Raw genomic sequence first — 27,507 nt, 5'->3', positions numbered from 1 at the left:
CACTGCCACTTCTGGTCCACTTCTGGTCCACTTCTTTCTACAGTCTATGGTCTTTATGACAAAGAATATGTTTAAAGCTTGTATTATAGCAAGTGAATGCATTTGGGTTAATGTTCAGTCCCATGTCTTTCAGATATAGAGGATTTCTGGTTAGATAATCACAATATTGGCCGAACTAGGATCCACCCACTGTGTGACTCACCTGTTTTGGGAATTCCACCTACGATCGGGGGCTCCCAATCTGCCTCCCCAAGAGTCCAGGGGCTTCTGTACTGTCTGGTGTGCGTGCGCGCATGTGATTGCATTATACTTATTAAAAAGGATGCAAACAATAAACCATGAATCAGTCAACACCTACGTACCTTTCTACCCACTTCTGAAATCATATTAACATGTTGCAATTTCTTTTGATGGAGACGCTACAAGAAGGTTCCCAAGCTGGAGTAAGGATGCTGATGGTAATGAGTATTCAGTCTTTGGCATTACACAACACATACTAGTTAATTTTTTTACTTTATTAAATTTTTTTTTTTTTTTTTTTTGGAAGGGTCTGCCACCTGCTTGTCTCCATGTTGTTGCTGGAATCCCCCACAGTATGGCATTAAACATACTAATGGATTTATTCCATTACGATTGCTATTACTGCTCAGAAATACCCTGAAAAACATGCATTCTTAGTGTGAGCACAGACCAGCTCCACTGATCTAACCCGTAACTTGTCTTTGTGACGTCACCTCCTTATTTCCATGGAGATCCTTTGTATGAAACATTTGTGAATCAATGCTTGCTGAAAAATTGCCATAATCTCAAAACTGTAAGAAGTTATAATTGAACTGTGAAGGGAGTTTCATTCTTCCAGTGCCCAGTTGGACACCAGGAGAGTGGGAGGATGTGACAGACTTGGCGTAGCACATTTGCTGACTGGCCACTGTGTACCTCCTCAGCTTCTGTGTGGGTGTGGTACCAGCGGGAAGGAGCCAAAACTGAGAATTCCACTCACTCAGAGTTTCCTGTCTTGAGCATGTTGTGGTGGCTATCATCGCAACATGTGCTAAAACAGCTTGCCAGTCTCCACTCATAGCAAATCAACAGATGAGCAAACCTGACACAAAGCAGTTCCATTCATGTGAAGGGCGTATTGAATAATGGACTAAAAAAGAGTGAGGATGTTAACTCACACACCTCAAAAGATATGATGCAAGCAAGATCAGCCAGGGAACCATAACTTAGCATTTTAATAGCTCATTCTATGATGCCTAAATGAGGGTATGAAGGAAGCACAGAGATTTTAGGTAGCGTTGATAATATGCCTATTTATCTGTAATTCAAACGGATCTAACATTAATAACTGTAGTTTTGGCATTAGTTCATCATTCTTGTAGCCTCTGTAGTGTTCTAATGCCAGGTTTTATTAATTATCCGGCTGTTTACACGCGGTTTATAGCGTGCATTTACTGTTAATAACCCATACAAAAGCATATACTCATGTCTTTGCAATACAAATAGTCCTATAAGTTTATTATTTAACTTGTTACGTACTTTTACCTTTATTATTTAACGTTTTAGCTATTTACTTACTAATTCGTATAACAACCAATTATTAAATAAGCCTAAATAAGCCCACGGTTATCACAATGACTGGTTTTTGTTTACATTTGCATTTATGTAAGTTTTGCACTTGATACACGCAGTCGTAACTACCTGAGTCTCATACCACACACAACATGGGATCCCACGTGCAGCGGCTGACTTGTTTATATAAAACGATGGACAGCGCCAAGAGCCAATGGGAGTTTATTGTTGCTAAGTCGTCATCCTTTCCATGGAAACCCTCTATTCTGGGCCAATCAGAGCAAGTAGGGGCTGGGTCTTGAATTGAGGTCGAGCTCCGGGCTCTGTGATTGGCTGGCGGGCCGAAGCCGGAGAGAACCTGGGAGGAACTGCTTGCTAGTGTGTCAACCCGTCTGAGCAGCGACTCCCATTCACCAATATTGGACCCTATAACTGTATGATTTTCTCCGCGGGCATCGTTTCTTTTGCCTGATAGCAAGAACCTACGGAGTGTTTCTTTTTCTTTCTACGGTACTGGTGAGTGTGTCTCATTTTACTTTAATGCTTTAGCTAGAACAAAAAACGAGCGCAAAAAATAAGTTGCATAACTAAACCCGATGTGCGCATGCGCGAAAATTGTGATTGCTCTACTTATTGTAGTTTTAGCATAAAAAATAGCCGCGTCGTGACATTAAACTGCTTCGTTACGACAGGAAACGTGTTTTTTCATCGTTTCTGACCAATTCGCGGTGGTTACGCGGCGAAATTTCGCGTATTTTAGCCAAAACAGTGACTTTTACATAACTGTGTCAGTGTACCGTGCAGTGGATTGCAGGTCAACGTGTGTGTGGATTTCGTATAGCAGGTCATTTCAATGGCTATTGTGTACTGTTTCAGGTATCCGTGTGTGACATCGTAATGAACATTATTGATTGTTTTTACCAGTGAATAGGCTTGTATATCTTGAGGAGCAGTAAAGAAAGCAGAGGAGCCATCACTTACAACATGATGAATAATATGACCAAATATGTCGTTATTGTACAGTATTTAGAAATAGTCTTTGTAGACACACCTGCGCATAAAACATTAATACATATATTTAATATGGTGACATTTTATTTTAAGGTTTAAATACCAGTTTCTCCATCAAAGGCCTACTCTGTTTGCCACTATAGCCTACAATCTTCCAGCAACTTCCTTAACATCGTATGTATTTCTTTTAATCTGACATTTAAAGGTGTTTTTACTGACATTATTTTAATAGTTCGTGTTTATATTTAATCTTAAAGCACGTTTGGGTTTAATACATTTGATTTTATAGCACTTATTCACATTAGAACATCAAGTTCTTTTTGAAATTAGGTCTTACTCTAACGCAATTAGGTCATAACGTGGTATATCTCCAGTTTTTGTCATGGCATTAGCGATTTTAATAGCATTTATTTAAAAATATTAAATATTTTTGTTCAATGCTGAAAAAATGTTAATTCCTCGATTAACATTAGAAGAACACGGTAGCCTATTTCTAGTCTCCTCAGTGGAGTAGGAGCAGTCTCGCGATAGTTCGATACAATTATGTCATTTTCGAGATTTTATGAAGATGTAAAAGTATGGGCTTCTAGAGTTACATAAATGTATAATTTCATTGTTTATATAAAAATGGTACAATAATGTAATTCTTTAACCTGTAGCCTATGTATTTTCACGTTATTCGTGGTTTATGTAAGTTATCATTTTCGTGTTGCTTCTGTCCCACTATGTCCTGCCCCTAATATAACTGCATCACGTTTTTATTCCTATTTTATAATCAATGTCGTCACGAGTTTTTTTTTTTTTTTTGACGCAGTTGTTTGAGTATGCGCCAAGTGAAAGCATGTGGGTTTATGAAAGAGGCTACAGTCGCTCGCTTTGTGCCGCTGCGCCGTAGCTAGCTCCATGTGACTGGAGTAGCGTTGTATAATGCCCGGGATCTGCGCTTCTGTGCTGGGTGTGTTTTCTGCTCAAGGGCTGGGATGGGGCTGTTTTTACTTGCACGTTATGTCACTCTTCCACTCACAAGTTTTTCCTCCGTTTTATGAATTATCTCCTTTTATATAATAACCTACTGTAATGCGATATCAAGACAGAGTGGACTACTTATGACGTTCACAGCAGTGGTTCCCCCTTAACTTTTTCTCACAATATTCAGAATACACCTTATCTCAAGTTTTTATCATACTACAAAATACAGTGATATAAAATGCATTATAAATAACAAGAATATTCATATGTCATGCAATTTAACTTAAAATCAGGGATCATTCAAAGTACCCTCTGGTCAGTGGACAGTGGACAGTGATAAGATTCATATTAAACACTGACATACAACATTACATTTCTTGGAAACCAAAAAACTAAAATAAGTATCTGCTAATAAACAGGTTAAGCGGTTTCAAAGTATGATTAAAGACCTTTGTGTGTCATGGTAAGGGTTCATCAGTTCTTACAACTTGTTAAAGTGTCATTGTTAAATCCCTCATAACAGTGCTGCCAGTTTTCCTGCTCAAAAACTTTAAAAGAATGCATTTTTTAAAGTTCATTTTAGCTTTTTTGTCGCATTGCACTTTCTCAACGTAAACAGTACAAATCTACATAGTCCAAACTTCCACTGTACACGTTCAAAGTTACATGCATATTTATGTTCAGTTGTTTTATGTGTCACATGACTATTTCCTCTTTTATTATTTCAACTCTCTGTAACCTGTGGAACCACTTACTCTGCTCTGATTGGCTACATTTTCCAGCCAATAGGAAGTCCTTACTCCATACGCTTTATTGCACTAAACTGCAGAGTGGGTCATATCTATGGTTAAAGTGGGGTTTTTAAGGTGGGGCCAATGCCTAGTTGAAACATCAAGTTATAATTTAATTTCCGATTTCAGATGTTAAAATGTGACTTGGACATGTTGAAGTTATGTAAATGAATCCTTATGTAAAGAGCACATAGTAGCAAGAGTAGTCTCGTTGCTCATTTTGCACACTTACATAAATGGCTGCAACATGATCTGACTCACAGGAAAACAGCAAATAGACTCAAATTGACCTTGCTCTAGCTTTTGTGTAGAAGAATAGCTTGTCTGCTTTAGCTTTGGAGATGTCTCAAGAGGAGGCTGAGCGATGAAAACTGAAGCTTATTTGAGAAATCTGTAGGCTGATCTGTGCCCATGATACAAATGAAAAGTTGGGCTTTATGTGAGATGAGATGTATCATTACAATTCACGACAAAGGTAATTTCTCCACTTTTTCAATATTTTTTGATCAAAATAATTGAGTAAAATGAAATAAAAAACTAAGTTATATGCAGAATTGTCTTATTTGTTGTCTGAAATATCCTAAATGTTAAGCTTGACTCCTCAGAGATGTGAGATCCAGGAAGAATAGCTGTATAGAAGCACAGCTAATGAAGGTCAAAATAAATACATATACAAATACAAGTGTTGCTTTGTCCAGAATGTTCCAGAATATGGCATTTAAGTATCTGGAGGCATGCAGATGATACCAGCAGGCCAAGCTACAGATCAGATTGACTCTGCTCATAGTAAGAATGCATATTTTCTTGACATTTTGTAGCACTATAAAGAAAAGAAATGCAAGATAAGTTAAATGCTGTACTGTGGAACATTCTAGCAAAGTGATAACTATATGAGGACAAACAGGTTGTGGATGCAGCCCCCACCAGAACAGTTAAACATAGACATTTGTGATGCACTGTTTTGCATAGAATTCAGCTGCTGGTCAAACAGGTATCATCGCGTGTAATGTTCAGGGGTCCTTATCCTTCATGGAGGATTATATTTTAGGTTGTCCGCCAACGCTGTTTTTATCTGCGCAGTCCTCTTTCATCTGAAGAGCCCTTTTGAAAAACTGAACTGGATCAAACCACTCTGCGGCTTAAGACCTTTGCAAAGGGCACTGACAGCGCACCGAATGAACAGACCTTTAGCTCGACCTGTTGAAATCAAAGTGTGAAACTGAATGAGGTCATCAACAGGGTCACTGCACTGTCCACTGTTTGTGAACTCTATGATTGTTTTTAAAAAGTACACTACCAGTCAAGTACGGACACAAAATCTCATTCAATGTTTTTTTTATTTATTTTTTATTATTATAATTTTTTTAATTTTACTTTCTACATTTTAGATACACACAGAAGGCATCAAATATATGAACTGGTAGTGTATGTTATTATGTAAAGGCCTTATAGGTATTGGTATGTCTGGGTGATATGGTATATTGTTTGATCTGATATATGTTTAGGAAGATAAACGAGACAGACCTCAATATCATTCAACAGTCCAGTGAAATATCTTCTGGCTGAAGTCCAAACCACGTGCTTTTACTGACAGAGGATTGGCTGTAGAGTTCAGAGTTCAGATTTGAACCTCATTGCTTTGACTTTATATTGATTTACCCTTTTCAGCATCTTTTTCATTGATTGTTTGTGTGTGGTTTTCAGTCTGTGATGACACACACCCAGAGGAGTGGCAGGTGGAAGCAATTTTTTTTTCCTCTTTTGATTATGATGTGCCTTTCATCTTAAGTGGCATTTCATCATAACAAGCAAAGGACTTCCGTTTACTTACTTTTACTATTGGAAAAATAGCAATTTTTGAATCCATATGTGAGTGGAGATAAGTGGTAATGAAAACAAACTTTTTGAGCACTCAAATCTCAAACGCAGCATAATACAGGGTTACTTAAACACACGAATCAATTAAAATACAAGAATCTTAGTAAACAAATGATGAGGGAACATGTTTTATAACATGCTGAAAAACTCATAAAAGTCTGTGTCACATTTTAATTACTACAACCTTATTCTCATGATGCATTTACAAGTAACAATTAAAAGTTAAATATTATTTCATGTGAAAAATCTTCAGAAGATATCGAGATCTGTGAATAGAGCAATGGATTATCACACCTCATAGAATTTTCCATTGCTGAATACTAAACATAGCATTCATTCACAAGTTTACACTGATGTAATTCATGTGTTTGCCAGAACAGTAATAGTTTATTGAGTTGTTCCAGTGCTCGTTTGTGTTTATTTTTGTATTCGTTTGGCAATGCAAGTCTATGGATGTTTTCCTCTGCCCCAAAACTATGCCCATGCTAGTTTGACATTCCATTCTGTACTCTGTTATAGATGAGCACATTGCATTTCTTTGTAGTACTTCTAACACTATTCTCTTCTTCGTTTTAGGGTAAGTTCTGGCTGTTCATCTGAAGCAGAAGTCGATCTTTGGGCCATATCTACATGGTCTTGCTATGTGGAAGGTGACCTGAGCTCCCAGCGCTGCTCTGTGGCTTATGTCAGAAGACAGCGATCCAAAGCAGTACTTGTACCCTTTGGAAGGGCATCAGCAGGACATGGCCAGCAGTTACAGCGAGGGATGCAGCGGGCGAGATGGCGAGCTGGAGCCAGAGCTTGGCCTAGCGTCGGAAGGTAGCGACAGCAGCCATGAGCACCCAGTCTCGCCTGCCTCCCCACATGACGAAAGGAAGCGCCCCCGGGCCCCCATGCATGAGGACGTGGAGATGGGTGGCAGTGGCTCCAGTGGAAGTGGCACCGAATCCCATGGCAACGAGTCCCACGGAAACGAGTCCCACGGCAACGAGTCTGTGGGCAGCTCCAACGGCAATGGGAAAGACTCGGCGCTGCTGGAGTCATCAGGAAGCAACAAGAGGTGAGCTCCATCACGCTGTATGTTCTGTTGAAGTTTTTAACAGATTAACTGGATTTTTTTGAAGTAATAATTGATTAACGTTTAGCCACCCGACTTGAGGTCATACTACATCACATTTTATAAACAAGATTTTTTTCCACTAAATCATAAAAGGTGCCATAAGATAGATGTAATTTAATGCTAAAAGTATGGACTAGAATAAAAGCTTTTTTTTTTAAATAATGGATTATTGTATTGCACCTCCACAAACCAGACTCCCCTGCTGCTTCTCTCCAGGAAAATCTCATTCCTAAGGCCATAATATTCAGTTGAATGGCATTAAATTACTAGAATGTTATGAAGTATAATTTTAACTTTCATGGAAACATGCAGGCAATCAAAATTGCCTGGTGTTGCTTTAAGTTTAGATAACAATAACATTTTATGCTAAATTGTCCCTAATAATTTGGGAGAGTTCTCAGACTATACTGGTTGTTTGTTTTTTTTATCCTACAGTGTCACAATTTGTCACATTATCTTTAATTAACTGATTAAGCCCATACTGTTACATTTCCAATTAACGGTTTAATAGGCCTGCGAAGATAAAAAAGTGTGCGATATATTGCTGAAGAAAATATAGACAATAAACCAAACTATAAAGCAGAATTATCCCCAAAACGTATTTTAATTGTAGAGTATTGTTAAAAAATATGAGATTCAATAGATAAATAACAGAATGGAATGCTTAAGTAGTTAGTTTGTCAATAATGAGCAATAGAAGTTCCTAATTCAACATAATTCTACAGTTTAAATCTCAGCGCAATACAGAAAAACAAAACACATTTCCTACTGGTACAAAGAAAAAAGTATCCATGATAAATACTGACCCCCAAAATAATAGTTCCATCTAACATCTATTGAGAATATGTCGATATAGTAATTGTCATAACAGGCCTGCCACTGAGACATGAACATCCCCTGACTGTAGTTCACCACAACATAACTACAATGCAGTGGACTGTGAGAAGTGGTGAAAGTTTCCTCCTCTGTCTTGGTGCCATCTAGGTCACGGAAGTAAGGTTGATTTGACGTAATAACAGCGCGGTTTTATGTGAGTCATTTCTGTGTCTGACTCATCACAATAGACCGACCACTCTCTAGAACTTTGATTTTGTATTACATGAGAGATTACAAAAGAGCTAGAGATTGAGATGGCAATTCTTATGTGTAGATGGCAGCCTCCATTCAGAAAGGTGAAGTAGTTAAAAATGCAATTGCACTGAATACAAAAGATGATGATAAGCTATAAACATTTTTGTCATTGGCAAAATTGTAAACGTAAGGGGTAATCATCTTGTTTATGTATTTAAATTAACACTTATAAGAACACAGTGTAACTCTTCTGGTGCCCGGAGTGTTCCACAGTATGACATTAAACTTATCTTGCCTTTACCGGTGGGCTCCAGTGTCTGCAGCTCTTGTATCTGGGCCTGATAGCATCACCAGCTAGTCTAGTATGTAGAGATAGAGAAGTTTAATGTCATACTGTGGAAAATTTGAGACACAGCTATATCCACATATCCATGAATACTAGCCCTCTACCAGAAAAGTTTACATAGTGCAATTTTAAATCCTCCAGTCAAACAAATATTGTGATTTGAGAATTCATTTCACCTTCTTTGCTTTGCAGAGCATCAGAAATATCTTGTGAAGTGGTTGTTTTTTAGAACATATTTGTCCTTGGGACTAAAAGTAGAAATGGAGTAGAAACAAATATATATATATATATCTGTTACGATTACTGTAGATAGATAGACGCGTAGTCTTGGAAAAGAAAATTGGCCTTGGCTGTACAATTGTTGAAGATAAAAGTTAAATTAATCTCTCAAGAACCATTTCTTGCTTACATAATATTTAGGCTTTTATAAACTACTTTGCATTTGTGTGCTGACCATAGAGCTTTAAAAACACAATTTAATCCACTTTTTTTTTTTTTTTTTTGCTAATGATAGAAAAGAAATGTTACTAATGACTTGTACTAACCTTTTGTAGATCCCAGTTTTTGCTATTGTATTTGCTTACGTAAGTCCTCCTTAAGTTGAATTATCTAGTGTCTTTGCAAACTGTGGTAAGACATGGAGGACGGAAGGAGGACTCAGACACCATCTGTCTCACAACTCCATCCTCAAACCTAAAACCTAAAACTAACAAGAGAACGAAAAGGGCAGCCAGGCAGGTCCAGAGGGGTGAAAGCAGCAATTATGGTCCTGAATGGTTAGGCTAACAAAGGGCCGTCCACACGACAATGTTTTTTGGTCAAAACAGAGAGGTTTGTATTCGTTTTGGCCTCTCGTCCACACGGAGCCGGCGAAAACTGAGTTTTTTGAGAATGGGTTCCAGAGTAGAGAAATCTGAGAACGCCGGAGTCATATTTTCGTGTGGACAAGCAAATCGGAGCTTTTGGAAAACGATGACATCATGAGCCTGTCATCGCCAGGGTCCTCTGATGCAGCAAAACCTGCAGCCCTCCAACTAGCCTTCACAGACCGCAAGAGCATTGCCAAAATGGGCATACTAAAAACGCGCACCATAGATTATGCGCACGGATCAATCGCAAAGACTACATTTACACTGAAATGAATCTAGGTATCACCGTATTAGAAACGATCTGCGTCCAGACATATCATTTCTGTGTTCGCAAGTCTTACCTATTCACACAGCTTTTAGCATATTTGTCTACGTTTTACAGAAACTAAACTTAAAACAGCATGGCTAAATTGCATAAACTAAGCCTAAAAAATACAGCTTGCTATTGTGCGCTGATGCGGTTCAGTTTCTGTCGGACTAAAGGACACGACTCAGTGGAATATATGGGTTCTTTCTGTGACCTTTGTTTAACTTTTGCAAAACAAAACAGCTGTATTTCTGGGATATATCTAAAATAGGCTAATTCTGACTGAAAGGTGTACTAAGTAACTTTTCTGTTGAGGGTCCACAACCTGCTTGCCTCCATGAAGATGTTATTGCTTTACCTGCAATATCCAAACCAAAAACTTAAAACATACAGGTTGCCTCTCCACAGATCTGACCTGTAACTTGCCCCGATGGCTTGTCTCTGAGGAGATAGATAAGTTTATTGCTATACTGATTATTTCATGCAAAGCAATAACCTTTGCAGGTAATGGACTACTACCAGAAAAGTTACACAGTGAACCTTTATGCCTTTAACCTTTAATATTTAAATTAACAATGCACACCTACTGTATATTATGCCATCTGCTCCCTGTCCTTCGCTACCCTTTTTGTTTTTAATATATAATTATTTTAACAGGAAAATATTTTGATTTTAATCCTTGCATACATACAGTGTAGATTCAGATGCGCAGTGTCCTTGGTGTTCTCATGTTTGTCCCTGATTTTGTTTGGTGTTTCTGTCTGTTATTCATATTTTTAACCAGTCAGTTCATGTTTTACAATAACATTTTAAATATGTTTTTTGTTTTAACAGCTCAAACTCACACAGTCCTTCACCGCCCAGCAGCTCCAATGCCTTCAGCCTGATGAGCTCTGAACAGGACAACCCTTCTACTAGTGGCTGCAGGTTTGTACATTTATACAGACCTCCTATTTTATTATCCTCCATTTTATTAAAGGTACCGAATTTTTTGACCACAAGCAAATTTATTTGGACACTGTAGCTCACACGAACACAGAAACTTTTTACTTTTTTACTTCCTTAAAAAAATTTGAAAAACAAAACTAGTTCATTTTGCAATGGTCCAAAGTTATTTCTCACTTTCTTAACTTCTAGCATCCCAATTATTCACCACAATGAGTTTTTAAGCACTCTTCACAACTTCCAGAGACCAGAGCGGAGTTTTGGCATTGCAGTAAGGCCAAACAAAACTTCTTAGTTCATTTGTGGTGAAATGAGGTCACTTTCAATGCTTTCTGCATTGAAAGACATTTGTTATAAAACATCTGTTGTGTGGCAAACAATATTTCTTTATCACATGAAAAAGATAACATAACCGATAGTATAATGGTTTCATCAGTAACAAGGTAATAAAGTGAAATGAGAAACAAATTGCAATGGTAATAATTTAGTACTGAAATGTTCTCTTCAGGTCAGTTATCTGTTTTTTGCTCATTGAATAAACTATTACTTTAGGTACTTACTAAAGACTTAAATTTATATATTTTCTTTAGGAAAAGCTGGCCTCTTTAAAGTAATTTCTCAGAATTATAAGTTACATAAGCATCCTTGGTCTCATCTAATAATGATTTGAATGCACACTGAAACCTAATATGATTGAATAAAACCACTTAATTTAAAATGAGTATCGAAATGATATAACCAACATTTCTACCACAAAAAATAAAAGGCTCTATAAGGTATCTCTAAGCATAATGTCTATTCTAAATAGGAGACTATGATGGCACAAATATATTTCATTTGAATAAATGTAATCTCCTTTTTGCCCATTATAGTTTTTTTAAAAGTTTTTTATGTTTAATTTAATATAAAGGGCAATAAAGTGTGATTTTATTATGAAAATGTATTCCACATTCTTAGACTATGGGCTAATCATTAGGTCTGTCACAATAAATTTTGGAGTGTGATATATTACTGAAAATATATACAATACTATATACTATAGTATATAATATATATAATACTATAATAATACTATATTATTGAAACCAAACCATAAGCAGAATTACCCTCCAAAAAGGATTCTTAATGTACAATATTGTTTAAAAAAAGCAAGCAATAAGCAATAAAATAAATAGCAGTATGCAAGACTATTATCTATAATGAGTCTTAGAAGTTCATAATTCAATAACCTACAGCTCAAATCTAATATTAGTACAAAATAACCCCAATTTTCCCACTACGGAAGGGAAAAAGTACCCATGATAAGTACTGATCCCCAAAAAGTGTTGTTCCATCTATCGTACATTGAGTGATAAGTCGATATATAGTATTATATATGTATAGTAGTATGAGGTCAGGGAGCTCATCTCGTAAAAATGTGAAAAAACACAACTTGTCTGTAGACAGACACCAAAACCAAAAATATACAATAGTACATTGTTATTATCAGAAACAAAGTGTTTCAAGAATCTTATAGCAGGCCCAGACAATTACACGCTCACCTCCCATCACAGTAATATATTGATAGCTCCTCCTGCTTTGCTATTTCTATGTGGTTATGCCTTTGCCTCCAGAATATGACAGCAGTGAGACCTCGTCAATTTAACACGTGTATCTGTCTCATGTTCCTCTGCAGTAGCGAACAGTCAGCCAAGGCTAAGACACAGAAGGAGCTGTTCAAGACCCTCAAGGAGCTGAAGATGCATCTGCTATCGGAAAAGAGGAGCAAAGGAAAATCGACCACCGTAAACACGCTCAAATACGCCCTGCGATGTGTCAAACAGGTGAAAGGTAAGCAGACCACTTAGGATGGCATGCACATGTTTTTGCATGTGCTAATGAAGCACTGAAGAACTGGCATTGCTTATCAGGATTGTGATTGCTGTAGCTCTGTGGATAGCGTTCAATCGGTGGTGGTTATGTCAACTTAACTTTGTGACATTTTTGCTAATCTTTGTCACAAGCTGATTGTGCAGTTTTTTCCTCATTTTTTAAGTTTTTTTTTTTTTTTTTCAATTGCTGTAAAATGTTTGAGAATGCAACTTTAAAATGCAATTGTATTTTTATTTTTACAGCTAATGAGGAGTATTATCAAATGCTGATGATCAATGATAGCCAACCACCAGGATTCGATGTGTCCTCTTATACCATTGAAGAAATCAACAGCATAACATCTGAATATACACTCAAAAACAATGTAAGTACCATATGTTGTGACCATAACCTTTTTAACATGCGTTCCATTCATAAGTCACATATAATACAGCCAATATTAATGATTTTTTATTATCTCTTCTTTGTCATTTTAGGATATTTTCGCTGTGGCAGTCTCGCTTATCACAGGAAAAATTGTGTACATTTCGGAACAGGCGGCGTCCATTTTGAACTGCAAGCGTGAGGTCTTCAACAATGCCAAATTTGTGGAGTTTTTGACCCCTCAGGATGTCAGTGTCTTCTACAGCTTCACCACTCCCTACCGCCTCCCATCCTGGAGCATGTGCACAGGAGCAGGTAAGCCCAATCATATCACGTTATTCAAAAAAAGTGGTCATTTTTGAAAGTGTTTTTGTAAAATACCTGTTGGGGGGATTTCATTTCACGTGTAAATAGCACATGAAACACGTCTCACACCACCTGCTACATAAAAAAACTTATTTCCTATGCATGCTCTGCCCCCGCACCCACATGCCGATACACACCTCACACATATTAAATTAACAGGCCCTTGTTAATCAGGCCGCACAACCTGTCACTTGCAATATGTGCCTGCAATAATATGTCAGGTATATTATTTAGATCTATTTTTGTGGGGGCTTGTTACAGGTAAAAGTTAAATTATACTGGAGAAAATAAACAGTTTGGCTTATTAAAAAAATTAAAAGGAAGAAAATTTGATACAAAAATAAACTTTTGTATACTTTTTTTTTGGTGGGGGGCAAATCACTATCTTGTCTCCTTTGAGATGGCTTTTCCTCGAATGTTCCACAGCATGGCATTAAATGTAGTCATGATGCGTTTATTCAATTACATGTGTCTTTTATTAATACTACTAATATAATAGACGTACATTCTACTGTGAGCGGAGTGGCCTTCCCACAGATATGACTTGGCAGACAAGGCTAATATGGTCAACAGGTGTGAAACCTTTGCCAAATGAATGAAAGCTTAATTCATTTGCTTATCACTTCACACTTTTGGGCAGAGAATGTACTGTGAAAAATATCCAGTCTCCCTAGTCCAGTGACAAACACTTGACTGTGTCTGGTTTTAATTTAGAAGCTCCTTTGAATGCATTTATTTATTTTATTCATCCTCTCTCTTCTCTCTCCCAATCAGAGTCCTCCCCCACAGAGTGCATGCAGGAGAAGTCCTTCTTCTGCCGCATCAGGTGAGCCATGGCTAATTTCCGGTTCAAAATCATGCTGTGCTTCAGGCAACTGGGAGTTGACAGTTTTCCATCTGGAGCTAACCAGCTCAGACTTAAGATCTTTTAAATCTAATTATTCTGAAAATAAGAATGACGTGACAAAATTATGTCCATGAAATTATATATATACAATTTGGAAAATTATAAATAGGCAACAGATCCAAATTAGTCCAATGAGGTTCATTTGGTCTTCTGTTCACCAGTGGTCTTCCTCAGAGTGGTAACGGGATGTTGGTATGACATGTCTGGACAGTTGATTTATACAGCGCCAAAACCTGTGTAAATCAGCTGACCGGACACGCCTCCAGCGTCAATGGGTTAATATATGTAGAGTGAATTGGATCCTTAAACAATAAGCATTAAAACATTGTAAACACAACTTTAAAACACAAGGCTATTCAGACAAACTGCTCTATAGTTGCTTGACAAATCTGTGGCTAGTTAGTGGCTCAGTCAATCACACCAGAGTTTGGGCAGGGCTTCACAGTGTCCCTACCCACATGGCATATTTTTTTTTACTTGGGGTAAACATTTTTACATCTTCCCAGGTTTCTGACTAGCACCTGTAGCATAAAGTCCACATGGGGTAGTATGTTAGGACAATGTATTTACAAAAAAAGGCTTTAATTAACATTGACAGAATATTTAATTATCAGTGATCAGAACATTTATAGAGGTCCAAACTAAGATTTTTCTGTAATATGACAGGATAACATTCTATTACCTAAATAACTGTAGCTTTTTCAGTTTCTCAAATTGCACTTTCTATTATATTACAATACAACGTGCAGCCCTACTCAAGAGCAGAAAAGTATAGCAGTCAGATTTGTATTATGGTTCACAAACTTTAACAAAAATGTATGTTTGTTTTGTTTTTAGTGGGGGTAAGGAGCGAGAAGGGGACCTCCAGTACTATCCTTTTCGAATGACTCCATATCTAATGAAAGTCCAGGATGCAGAGCTGTCTGAGGAACAGTTCTGCTGCCTCCTACTGGCCGAGAGGGTACACTCTGGCTATGAGGGTAAGGAACAAGATTTTTAGGAAGGATGGGAAAAGATCTTGCATGCTATTGATTATTCTATCATGTCTAATCTTGTTTTATTTATGTATGTCATAGGGACAGTGCATATTATTAAACCTCTCTAAATACAGTGTAAATATGCCAGATTAGACCAAAAATGCTAATTTCCATCTGTTAATAATTCTTGTGGGAATTATTTCTGTCCCACTTAGTGCAGTAAATTTAAGCAAAACATATAGTTGTTGTAATTACTAAAAATAATCATTTACTGTCTTTGGTGTCCTATTACTTGATGATTTGGGGGTTAATTCAAAGGCACTGTTGCTGATTTTTACAGTGTTAAAACATTAGCTCCTTTTTTGTAGTGGTCCGAAATTATTCCTCACTTACATTACACATATCACGTACACATAGAAAGTATTATATATTTTCAAGTGCTTTTCTCAGTTTTACTTGGTGCACTAGTCTTATTTCCTGGTTCTCAGACAATAAAAACACTTAGAATTAGATGCAGAGAGTACACAGTCTCATTTTGACGCCAAGAGCTGTACTGGGGCAACACACGTTTAACATTATTAGGCAAAAGAAATTATGTGATGACGAATAATTTGTACTGTTTTATCATAATTAACATTTTTATTTTGTCATTTTGTCCATAGCTCCTCGGATTCCATCAGACAAGAGGATATTTACCACCACTCACACTCCTAACTGTGTGTTCCAGGATGTAGATGAAAGGTCAGTAATTTCATACATTTATCTTGTTTTACTGAATGCATCTATTACTATATTCTGAAAGATGAGATTAATTATCTTCTCCTTGTCTCTCAGGGCTGTTCCTCTGTTGGGTTACCTGCCTCAAGATCTGATTGGGACCCCAGTGCTGCTAAACCTACACCCAAGTGACCGCCCCTTGATGTTGGCAGTGCATAGAAAAAGTAATTGGTTTATTATTATTGATTGAACAATACTCTGTGTACAAAATTTAAATGACTAATTTAGGCCATTTCCAAAAGGTTTTACATTAAAGGTGCGCTCGGTAACTTTTCTGATGGAGGTCTGCTACCTACTTTAACATGTCTAAGTTGCTATGTAGTATATCTAACAATATATTGGAAAGCATGTGTTCCTATTTTGATATAACCAGACCAAGTTACAGGGTGCTCACTTGCTTTTCTTCACAAAGATATATTTAGTTATTTTGTGGAACTTTCCAGGCAAAACAATTACAGCTCCATGGAGACAACAGGTGGCAAACCCTCCATCAGAAAAATTACATAATGTATCTTCAACTACAAGATGTTCACTATTACTCAACATACGGATTTGTGTAGGTCCTTTTGTTCTTTTTATTTCAATATATGTTTTCTTTCAACAGTTTTGCAGTACGCTGGTCAGCCTTTTGACCACTCCTCCATCCGGTTCTGTGCTAGAAATGGTGAATACGTCACTTTAGACACAAGTTGGTCGAGCTTTGTCAATCCTTGGAGCCGTAAAGTCTTTTGTGATTGGAAGGCACAAAGTGAGAATGTAAGTATTAGAGCAATATTTAAATTGCATTGGTTTTAAAAGTCTCTTGAGTGCTAGTATGCTAATTTTGTATTGATTTATTTCAGGGGTCCTGTGAATGAAGATGTCTTTGCAGCTCCTGCTTTCCATGGGGGGAAGATAATGGACTCCGATATACAAGAAATAAGTGAACAAATACACCGGCTCCTATTACAAGTATGTATTTTCTACTAAGTTTGTGTAGGGGTGGTCAAATTTTCTTGAAGCTAGATAGCAATATTTATTTTAACACAATTTATACACATTATCTTTTTATATTACCTTTAAGCGTTAAACTAAGTCTTCTGCTTGTTTTGAAAGTTCACACTTCACTGTGGTTAAGTGACAGTTGGAATTAACCAAACAAGCTTTATGGAGGCTGACCAATGGGAGATGTGGGTGTGGGAACGTGTCTATGTTTGTTTGATTATAGAGCATTAAACAGGGAAATCAATGAATCACAATCTGACAGTTTTACAAAACCTAGCTGTTTTTAAATATTTGTGTGTTTATAGACAGAACAATAAGACGATAACCTTGACATGAGACAAAAAATATAATTACAAATTGATATTTGTAACGCTATATTGACAAAAAACAGTTGTATTTATTTGTATCATCATATCGCCCAGCCCATGTCCATGCTACTCATATGAAATGATCTTCATAAACAAACATTATTATGCTAATGTAATGTAAAACCCAAGTACACTTCACCTTCAGTACCTCATTCTCTTTTCCCCTCTCCAGCCGGTGCACAACATGGGCTCCAGCGGTTATGGAAGCCACGGTAGCAACGGTTCACACGAGCAGCTAGTTAGCATTAGCTCCTCCAGCGAGAGCAATGGGAACCTTGCTGCAGAGAACGCACAAGAGGAGATGGGCAAAGCCAAACCCACACGGACCTTCCAGGAGATCTGCAAAGGGGTGCACATGCTCAAGAACCAGGATACACAAGGTGGCATTCGCTCACCCTGCCCCTCCCCTTTGCCATCCTTATCCAAACCAGAACAGAAGAAAATGTCTGACTGTGAGTACAACAAGACACTTTATTTTATTGTATTTATCTTTGGTATTTAAAAGCTGTGTGTGTTAATTTATAATATTTCAATAATTGTATATGTTCTGGCAGTTGCCTCTCAAAAGAGCCCAGTGGTCCGTTTGAAGGACTCTGCAACCCCTCTCCTGGCCAAAGACAGTACTGCAGCCAGTATGGAGGACTTCACTTACAAAGATCAGACTGTGTGCTCCTATCAGCAGATTAGCTGCTTGGATAGTGTTATCAGGTAGCCAACACTGAAAATAATAACAACATATAAGACATATAATATATCAGATTTTATGATAATACTTAACCTGTGTGCTTTTGTAGATACCTGGAGAGCTGCAACATTCCCATCACTGTGAAGCGGAAGTATCAGTTTCACTCCAACACTACTTCCTCCAACTCTGATGACGATAAGAAAGGGTCAGAGGAGGGCATCCATGTGCCTCAGGATACTACCGCAGGTATGTTTTTGTATTTAAAATTAATCATTTTTTGGGAACACTTGGCTTGAAACTGACTGAGAAATACCGGTACCTACTATATATAGATCCATTGATGCTGGATGCGCAGCCAGGCCTTTCCAACATGAAAGCCCCTAAAAAGCCCCCCTCCGGGGCACCTGCCGTAGTTGGATCTCCTCTGGCCCCTCTCACTCTCCCGAGTAAAGCTGAAAGTGTGGTGTCCATCACCTCCCAGTGCAGCTACAGCAGCACCATAGTACATGTAGGAGACAAGAAGCCTCAGCCAGAGTCCGGTCAGTACTGGTTTTAGTTATAAACAAACTCTGGTTTAATGTTTGTTTAGTCTCTCTGTATTTGTCTAACTTGTGTAAAATGTCTGGTACAGAGATTATTGAGGATGTGGCTGAGAGCCCGGCCCCTCCTGCACAGCTGGTCAGTGTGGTGTCTCCTCCGAGTCAGGAGAAAGAGGCCTATAAGAGGCTGGGTCTGACCAAACAGGTCCTGGCAGCTCACACACAGAAGGAGGAGCAGGCCTTTTTGAACCGCTGCAGAGAACTCCGAGACGCACGCTCCCTCCAGAAGAACTATTCCACATGTGTGCACAAGCAGAGAGGCCCTGCCAATGTTGAAGGTACACACAAGTTTATTTTAGAAAGGTTAAATAAACTAATTTTATCCTTTCATTATAAACAACACTGACTTTTTCTTTTAGAATCCTCTGGTTTAAGGGGAGCTGCTAAACAGGGCAGCACTAGACCAGAGACCGCTGCAAAGAAAGGCAACCGAAACAGGAAGTCTAAGAAGCCACGTATGAAGCATCCTGACTCCTCCGACAGCGCTGTGTCCAACCGCAAACCTCGGCCTCCGCTCCAGGGGCTCAACCAGACCTCGTGGTCCCCATCAGAGGCATCACAGTCTGCGTTCAACGTGTCATACCCCACCATGGTGCCTGCTTACCCCCTGTATCCCCCTGCTGCTGCTGCTGCCCCGCCCCAGGCCCCTCGCCCGGATCCCTCTCTGTCCACAGGGTACAGAGACGGCCAGAGCTCACAGGCCCCGCCCACTGCTGGCCCCTTTCCCGCCCCCATTGTTACACCTGTGGTGGCTTTGGTGCTGCCTAATTACCTCTTCCCTCAGATAGGTCAAATAGGACAGTTAGGGGCTGCTCCCAGACCTGCCTTTTTCCCAGAGCAGACCCAGGCACAGCCGGCCTACCCTACCCAGCAGGCCTTTCAGCCCCCTCAGCCTGCCTACTCCATACAGACTCAACCCGCCTACTCCATACAGACCCAGCCTGCATACTCCATACAGACACAGCCTGCCTATGCGCCACAGCAGTTTCCAGTGCAGACTTTTGCCTCTCAGCAGCCATACCAGGGGGCCCCCGCGCAGTACACTGCCCCACAGCCTTTCCAGGGCACTCAGAACTACACTGCCCAGCAGCCCTTTGCGCCACAGCCTTCATTCCCAGTGCAGACCCCGTTTGTGGGACAGGCTACTTACCCCACTCAGCCGTTCTCCTACAGTCTGACAGCAGACGCCTCTAAAGCAGCCGCAGTGGAGCCCAGAGAGGGGGCAGCATCGCGCTCATCTACACCTGCCTCTGGGGCCCGTGAGCCCACCACATCACCCCCACTGTTTGAGTCCCGGTGCAGCTCTCCTCTGCAGCTCAACCTGCTAAGTATGGAGGAAGGGCAGCGCTCAGTGGAACGGCAGGACAGCACAGCGCCCCCCTCTGGAGCACAGGGGAACAGTGCAATGGGAGCATCAGGGTCAGTGGAGGGTCAGAAGAACCCTACTGCCAAGGCTGAAAGCCACCAACAGGTGAGAGATTAGGTTTAAAAACAATTTATCAGCAATTTATCAGAAGTCTTGTTATACATTTTTAACATGGAAACACTTTGAGTGTTTGAAAGGCTAAGATTAGATTTGGGAGTAGGATTCTTTTCAGAATGCCCATTGTAAACAGCTCCAGGAGGAACATTTGAGAGACTGAAATATGAACTGATAAACTAAAATAAGAATCCCATGAATTTCAGAACATATTTGTAGAGTTCTAAGCTACAGGTTTCTAAAAAGAGACACATTTTTGCTCTTTAAAAATATTCTATCATATAATTAATTGCAGCCTTTGTGATTTAATAATTAAATCCAAATTTGCTTTTAGTTGGTCAGATTGCAATATATCATGCACCCCATAAAGGCACTATATTGATCCCAGTCATTATCATTTAAAATCTTCAATCACTAGTCATACAATTCTGTTTGTTTAGCCTGACCTTGTTTTTCTTGTCTGCCTCAGGTGGAGTCCCCAGGTGACGGTGTACACAGTGATGGGAATTCTTCATCATGTGATCTGCTGGACATGCTTCAGGAGCAGGAGGACTCTCACTCTGGGACAGGCTCGGCCACCTCTGGCTCCATGGGCTCTGGATCCGGCTCTGGTTCCGGTTCTGGTTCAGGCTGCAATGGCTGTGGGACTTCAGCCAGTGGAGCGTCAGGCAGCAGAACAGGTCAATACAAAGTCTTTTCATTTATTTTTTTATCATGGAGTTGCTATTGCTTTCTCTGTAATGTGCCACAGTATAATATTAAACCTGTATAAGATGCCATACGTTGAAACAGTGCAGGCAAAGTAATAACATCACCATGGAAACAAGCAACGGGTGGGCTCTTTACCAGAAAAGTTACACTACATCTTTAAATTATTCAACATTACTGTGACAAGTCATTACAAGTAAATTACGTAAAAACTAGACGCACAACAATACAGACACAGACAAAACATTATATGACAGCAAATCAAAAAAATACCACCAACAAGAGATCAAAAATATATCAACTTTTATTTAGGGATTACCAAATTTTTGTAGTAAAACCAATTATAAGAAAACTTTATAATACATGTTTCACATCAGGATTCAGTTAACTGAAAGTAGAAGTGTAGTTTTAAATAAATCTACAGTTAACATTTGAGATGGTACAGAAATTCTGTCTTAACTAAAACAATCCAGAAAACACAATGTTTAAATATGTCTCATGACCATTAAAATTGTCAATTCTCTTGATCCTACTTTCTTTTATACTGAATTTTAATTGTCTTTACCATTTTTATTTATATTTACAGGAAGTAGCAACACCAGCAAGTATTTTGGCAGCGTAGATTCTCTGGAGCATGACCCGAAGGCCAAAGCCAAAGCAAAATCGCGAGGAGAAGGAAGCTGCGACGCTCAGGGCAAAGTGTCTACTCAGGGCGATGAAGACCATTTCATCAAATACGTTCTACAGGAGCCGCTCTGGCTCCTCATGGCCAACGCAGATGATAAAGTCATGATGACGTATCAAGTCCCATCGAGGTCAGAATCTCACTTGATTATGATTTTAATCTTTCTGCTCCATGACATTCCACAAAAGAAACCGGAATATAACTGTGATACAGAGATGAATACAGACTATACAGGTTGAGTCCAAGATTAACTTCTATACACATTACCGTACTCGAAATGGAGTAGGAGAAATTAAGACTAATTTTAACCCACCCTAGTGTCTGAAAAGACAATCCCTTAACAATGTTCTCACAACAGATTTTAAAATTTTAGAAAAATGAACATCTAACTCATGTTAAATTGTCCCCTCATCAAAAACATCCCTGGAGGTGTTTTTTTGTTTTGTTTATACTCAATACATGCTTCCATTTATCCATTACTGTCTCTTCTGAGCAATCATTTAAGTTGTTTAAAGACTTAATTTACTTGCCTATTGCTCATTCCCATTGCTGACATCAGAGGGTGCTCTATAAACTACACCTCCTACCTAGGTATTAAAGTGAGTTTTCCAAATGCACACATTATTTTAATTTAGAAAATGTAAACTACTTATGCCAAGATGATCGTGTTTCAAAGAGAATTAAATCAACTATGAAAGGGGATGAATTCATAATATTTGTTCTTAAACATTAAAATAAAAAATATATATTAAAAATAAAACAACCAACAGCGGGAAAATGTGTAGTGTTCAGTAGCACTGAACAAAAAGGACAGAAGGACACTGACTCACAGCTACCATAAAGTTAATTTGAAGATGGTTCTCCTTTGGTTCACAGGGACATTCAGAAGGTTTTGCGCGAGGACAAAGAGCGGTTGCGGCACATGCAGAAGAGCCAGCCTCACTTCTCTTCAGAGCAGCGCCGAGAGCTTGTGGAGGAGCACCCTTGGATGAGGAGAGGAGGTCTGCCTGCAGCCATCAATGTTAAGGTAAGGGACCACAGAAATATACATGTATACGGTTTTATACTATTATATTGACATGCACATACAAAAGAGGTGTAAGGAGTAGAGAGTGTATCCTTGCATCTTGCTTCAGTGACTATCAAGTGCCATATACAACAGGGGGCAGTATTGGATGTAAATTACAACTGTAAAGAGAATAGACTCTATTCATACTTAACAGAAGACATTGGAAACATTCGGATGACAAGTCACCAACACGGGGGATGTGATAAATCCATGGATTTCACAACCTGCCAGAGCTTTCCATGGGGGACGTGACTCTAACCGCATCTTCAATGTCACTCAGGGAGCTGGTTGTAACTGTTGATCTGCAAATTATAATGCACAAATTAATAGGCAATTTATAAAAGGAAAAAAGAAAAAAGTGGCATGTAGATGAAGAAAACTGGGCCTTTTTGTCAGTTTTCCCAGATTTTTTTGCCAACAGAGCCCAAAGGAAGTCGTCATCCACATGTTTCCAAACGTCTTCCGGTTTTGTGACGTAAGCGTGAATATAGCCCAAGTTTTTTGTACATATATGCTTATTAGAAATTCCACATTTGAGCCCCACACAGACCATAAACAAACTTAATGTCTAAGGAACACATCTTTAAATGTTCCAAGAAGTAATGAAATAGAAATGATCAGTTATAATTAAAGCATATACATTTTCTGTTTGACTAAAAACTATTGTGGATTTTGTTCATTTAGTTGAATTTAAACTAAAACTTGAATAGACACAAACAAAAAAAAGTCAGTTCTTAATCTTAAATCTTGAAAGACAGAGCTACAATTAAATTAAATACATGGCGATATAAACACTGGCAGCTAATTTGAAAAATTAAAATTGCTCACACTTTCTTACAGACTTGGACACTTAACTTAAACACAATAAATTCAAATGTGTTAAATTCATATTTTCTTGTTCCCATAGGAATGTGTGTACTGTGAGGAGTCAGCAGCAGCTCCCATAGAAGAGGACATGCCCGATATGGACATGGGCGAACTGGGGGAGGAACTGAACCAAGAGACCAGGAACCCCCAGAGCCAATCAGCGGAATCGCAGCCTCAGCCGGACTCTGGCTCATGAACTTATTGCCAGCTGCCAACAGGGGGCGCACGGACCAACTTTGGACCCCCCTCGCTTCTACATGCACAGGTCCACAGTTATTATCACAGACTCAAATGACTGTGGGCCAACCTCTTGATCACTTGAACTTTTAAAAACGTGATTGCGCCGAGGAGGTGTTGCTGGTCGTATCTGTCTGTGTAAAGGGGTCAAAAGCTGCTATTGCTGCAGTTTTTAATTTGTCCACTCGGGGGCAGCATTTCTGTTTTTGCAGCTCTATCCCAACGCAGACAATTTCCCTTCAAAACCACAAGGGCAAAACATTCAGGAGATTATCTTTACAATATGCACGTGCTGTTTGTCTAGACACACTAGTAACTTATGGTATTGTTATAAATATCTATATATTTTATTACAGAAAGTAAGCTTTGCCCTCTAGATGTTGAATTACTTAACCACCGTTTACCATCTGTATTTTTGTCTTGTCCAACCAACAATCAGTTTTATCGTCAGTGTTTCATTGGACAAGAGAAGCCAGGAAGGACTTTTTTTACATCCACTTATCGTATTTTTGAGATTTGGTGGATCTGCGCAAACAGACCCTGCACTGTAACTAGGAGACAATCTTATTTTTTTATATATATATTTAAATTTTATGCAAAGTTCAAATATAAAAGGTAGGTAATTTATGTCAAAGCCAAATTTTGTGAAATGTACTGAATTAAGTTACTGTAGAGATTAAGTTTGCATCGACATCAACCAAAATCTTTTAAAAATGTTATTTGGTATTTAGTTTTTCACTACTGAAAACCAGCATTAACATAAATTTTTATTATTTTTCAAAACTAATTGACAGAACATAAAGTGGCATTCAAACCCAGCAAGGAATTTTCGATATATTAAGCACTAGTCTAGTTTTACAAAAAATTGTTCCTTTAGCACCAGTTTAGGAACGTATCCTACTTCTGTAAAATATTTGACACTTCACCTTTTGTGAAAACATAGATTTAAAATGAGCCAGTCATATGCGCTTTACTCGATGTATTTCTTTTCATTCTTTAACTCTTTTAACAGTTGCAATAACAGAACAAGCGTAGCTCAAGGGGGACTATATTACTCAAGTATGCAGAGTATTTTTGACCTTTTTGTGCATGCGTTTTCAAATATTCATCCCCTTTTTATTTTTACATAACCTTCAGTAAACTGTGATCGGTATTGGCTCTATACGTTGTCAAAGTTGGGATCAACTGAGGTGCTAAGAAGAAGAACTTTCTTTGCGGTGAATGTAACAGACTGGACCAATTGTCTCGCTGGTTTGTTTTGTCATTGTCCAAATCTTTTTTTTTTTTTTTTTTTTTAATTATTATATTATTTCCGTCTGTCCGTGTTTTATGTTTTTATTTTATTTAGTGTGACAGGAGACGAATACTACCTCTAATAACTCTTTTTGGTCCTGTTACTGTGATGGTTGGGTGGTTTTAATAACAGTTTGTATGTGTGGGCAAAACGCAATGGACTGGTCAGTGTACTTTTTGTGATTCCAGTTTGAGATGGGTCGCCTTTTACCATCTTGAGTAGCTATTTCTAGCCGATGTTTCATTTCTAATTCAGTTTCTCATGACAAGCCTCCAAAACTCACCTTGTGTATAGAACGCACACATGGATGTATTGAAACAAGCCGAGGCTAAGCTAACGATGCTGCATTGTTCACGCCTTACAATAGAGGAAATCTGGACTGCCGATTACGATGGGTTGTAGGAAGCACCGATAACTATAAACGCATACACGATCGGCCTGTATTGTTGTATATGGGCGTGTAAATTTGTCTCCTCGCCACTGTACAAGTCTGTGGAAAACTAAAGTATGTGTAAGAGCGCACATGTGTTTTTTTGTAGGTGAGATTCTGTGTTTGAGAACATAAACCAATGTTGTAATAAAACAGAAATGCTTTTAAATGATGTGTTTTTCTGTTTATTCATAGTTACTTCTTTCAAGAGTCAACAATCTAAATGGGCTGGGTTCACTGACCTGTCAGATTGTAGATTTGTTGAGGTTTAAGGTTAATATCTCTAATTACAGGGACTTTCCACATCACACAAAAGCTTGCATGAGGTTCAACTCTCCTGTCAGTATAATTAAGCATTTGTGAAATAATTTTTTCACAATAGTCTTGAAAGTGGTGCCATTATTCAGCTCCAAAGACATAATTGTTGCTGCTTTGGATTGTAAGTCATATTCGTATTGCAGGTTTGTGGACCTAATCCCAAACAAATTATAAATTTCAACATTTGGAGATTTTAAATTGGACCTTTTTTCAACAAACAGTGCTTCTCCCACAGAGTTAAAATTCAAGAACAGCCTGTTATATTACAGTGAAATGGTTGAAACTACAGTGACCATTACATAATTATGGCTTGAAAATAAATCTTGGTTGGCTTGTAAAAACTACCAGTAGTAGCAGTAGTAGTATGGCAGTTGTAGAGGTAGTAGTAGTAGTAGGTAGTATAGTCCCTCACAGACCCTCCTCTCCCTCAGAGACAGTTGGTTTGGGGATCAGGCTGGCTCTCCCCTGGGATCTGCTCCAGAGCCATATGCTCTGATCTTCACCGTTACATCTTGCCGCTCTCACACCAACTGCTGCATGCCTCTGGCCCCTGACCTCTGGAGTCAGAAACTGTCTGTGGGTCCGAAAAGCACCAGAGGAAAACTCCTCCCATGGTGTTATAGTGCACAGTCTGTGCAATTGTTTAATACTGAAAGAAATGTATTCAGGTGATGAGGTCAGAGAATCATCTGTTTCAACGGTCTAGGCAGAATATTCCCACCGTTATTAAGAGCTGGAAATGGTAATGACTTATATAATGCTAGTAAGAAAACAAAGGCTTAAAAGCTATGTAATATAAGTTGGCTTAAGGACTTTTCATGGCTTAAAGTTGTGTATTTTTACATAGAGAACCTGCTAGACATGTTACACCCATATCATGTGAGTGGGATAAGAAATCACACATTTCAATTGTATGAATGCATTTTATGTTGAATGTTGAAAATTATCATTTATATTATTTAAAAATGTATATTTCATTTGACAAACATAGATCCAAAGTGCTAAATGAAGTTCAATATACTGGAATAGAGTTTCTACAGTGAATACATTTCTCATAGTAGCTTCTTCAGTTCTGGTGAACATTTTGTCCAGTTGACAGAATTCAAGCTTCTTTTGCACATAGATAACTGAGAGACTAACAGACCATTAAATATATTTCAATCACTTTTACCTGTGTGACTCAGTCTCTGTGACTCATGCATACTAGTAACAATATGTAAATCACTTCACATTCAGAGGCAATGAGTTTGTTTTTTGTGCTTTATTTTACACACCACAGTCCAAGAAAGTCCAAATTTACACAAAGTGTGAAAATCTTTTTTTTTTTTTTTTTTTGCAGAGCTGTAGTGCAGTACTTTTCAGGCTTAATATTTCGCATGTTACTGTGTCCCCTGATAACCCCAGACTAAACCCTGTGTGGAGGCCCTGTCCCTGAGCCCTTTGTAAACCTGAGCCTGCCTGTATCTCTCTGTGTCTGTGCTTTTGACACTCGTCTCTCGTCAAATGGTCCCGGGCTTTGATCACATGTTCTGTCCTGTTCACATTTCAAAAGAACACTGACGACGCCGTTCACACCCCGGACCAGTACACCCCAACCCCCAGACCCTCCTCTCCTCTGCCCCCTCTGCCCCTCTGCTCCTCT

The 27,507-nt window shown here is 38.6% G+C and overlaps 1 protein-coding gene across 1 annotated transcript; it reads left to right on the top strand.

Moving 5' to 3' along the window:
• The first annotated feature begins 1,935 nt into the window (after positions 1-1,935).
• On the top strand, positions 1,936-25,716 carry LOC110153604 (period circadian protein homolog 2-like). Its single transcript, XM_055166796.1, is given in 23 exon segments — positions 1,936-2,088; positions 6,798-7,281; positions 10,769-10,861; positions 12,555-12,709; positions 12,994-13,115; positions 13,228-13,429; positions 14,255-14,306; positions 15,225-15,367; positions 16,027-16,105; positions 16,199-16,305; positions 16,746-16,863; positions 16,865-16,897; positions 16,984-17,092; positions 17,666-17,945; positions 18,048-18,201; positions 18,288-18,424; positions 18,511-18,717; positions 18,810-19,055; positions 19,137-20,248; positions 20,727-20,937; positions 21,552-21,780; positions 22,527-22,677; positions 23,627-25,716. Coding segments are annotated over 22 exon segments (4,473 nt in total). The 5' UTR covers positions 1,936-2,088; positions 6,798-6,904; the 3' UTR covers positions 23,783-25,716.
• Positions 25,717-27,507: the final 1,791 nt, after the last annotated feature.

The sequence above is a fragment of the Boleophthalmus pectinirostris genome, unplaced genomic scaffold, assembly GCF_026225935.1.
Source record: "Boleophthalmus pectinirostris isolate CB_2022bp ecotype Guang Dong unplaced genomic scaffold, ASM2622593v1 HiC_scaffold_9, whole genome shotgun sequence".
NCBI lineage: Eukaryota > Metazoa > Chordata > Actinopteri > Gobiiformes > Gobiidae > Boleophthalmus > Boleophthalmus pectinirostris.
Note: the sequence above shows the minus strand (reverse complement) of the source record. Positions and strands in the feature narration are given on the sequence as shown.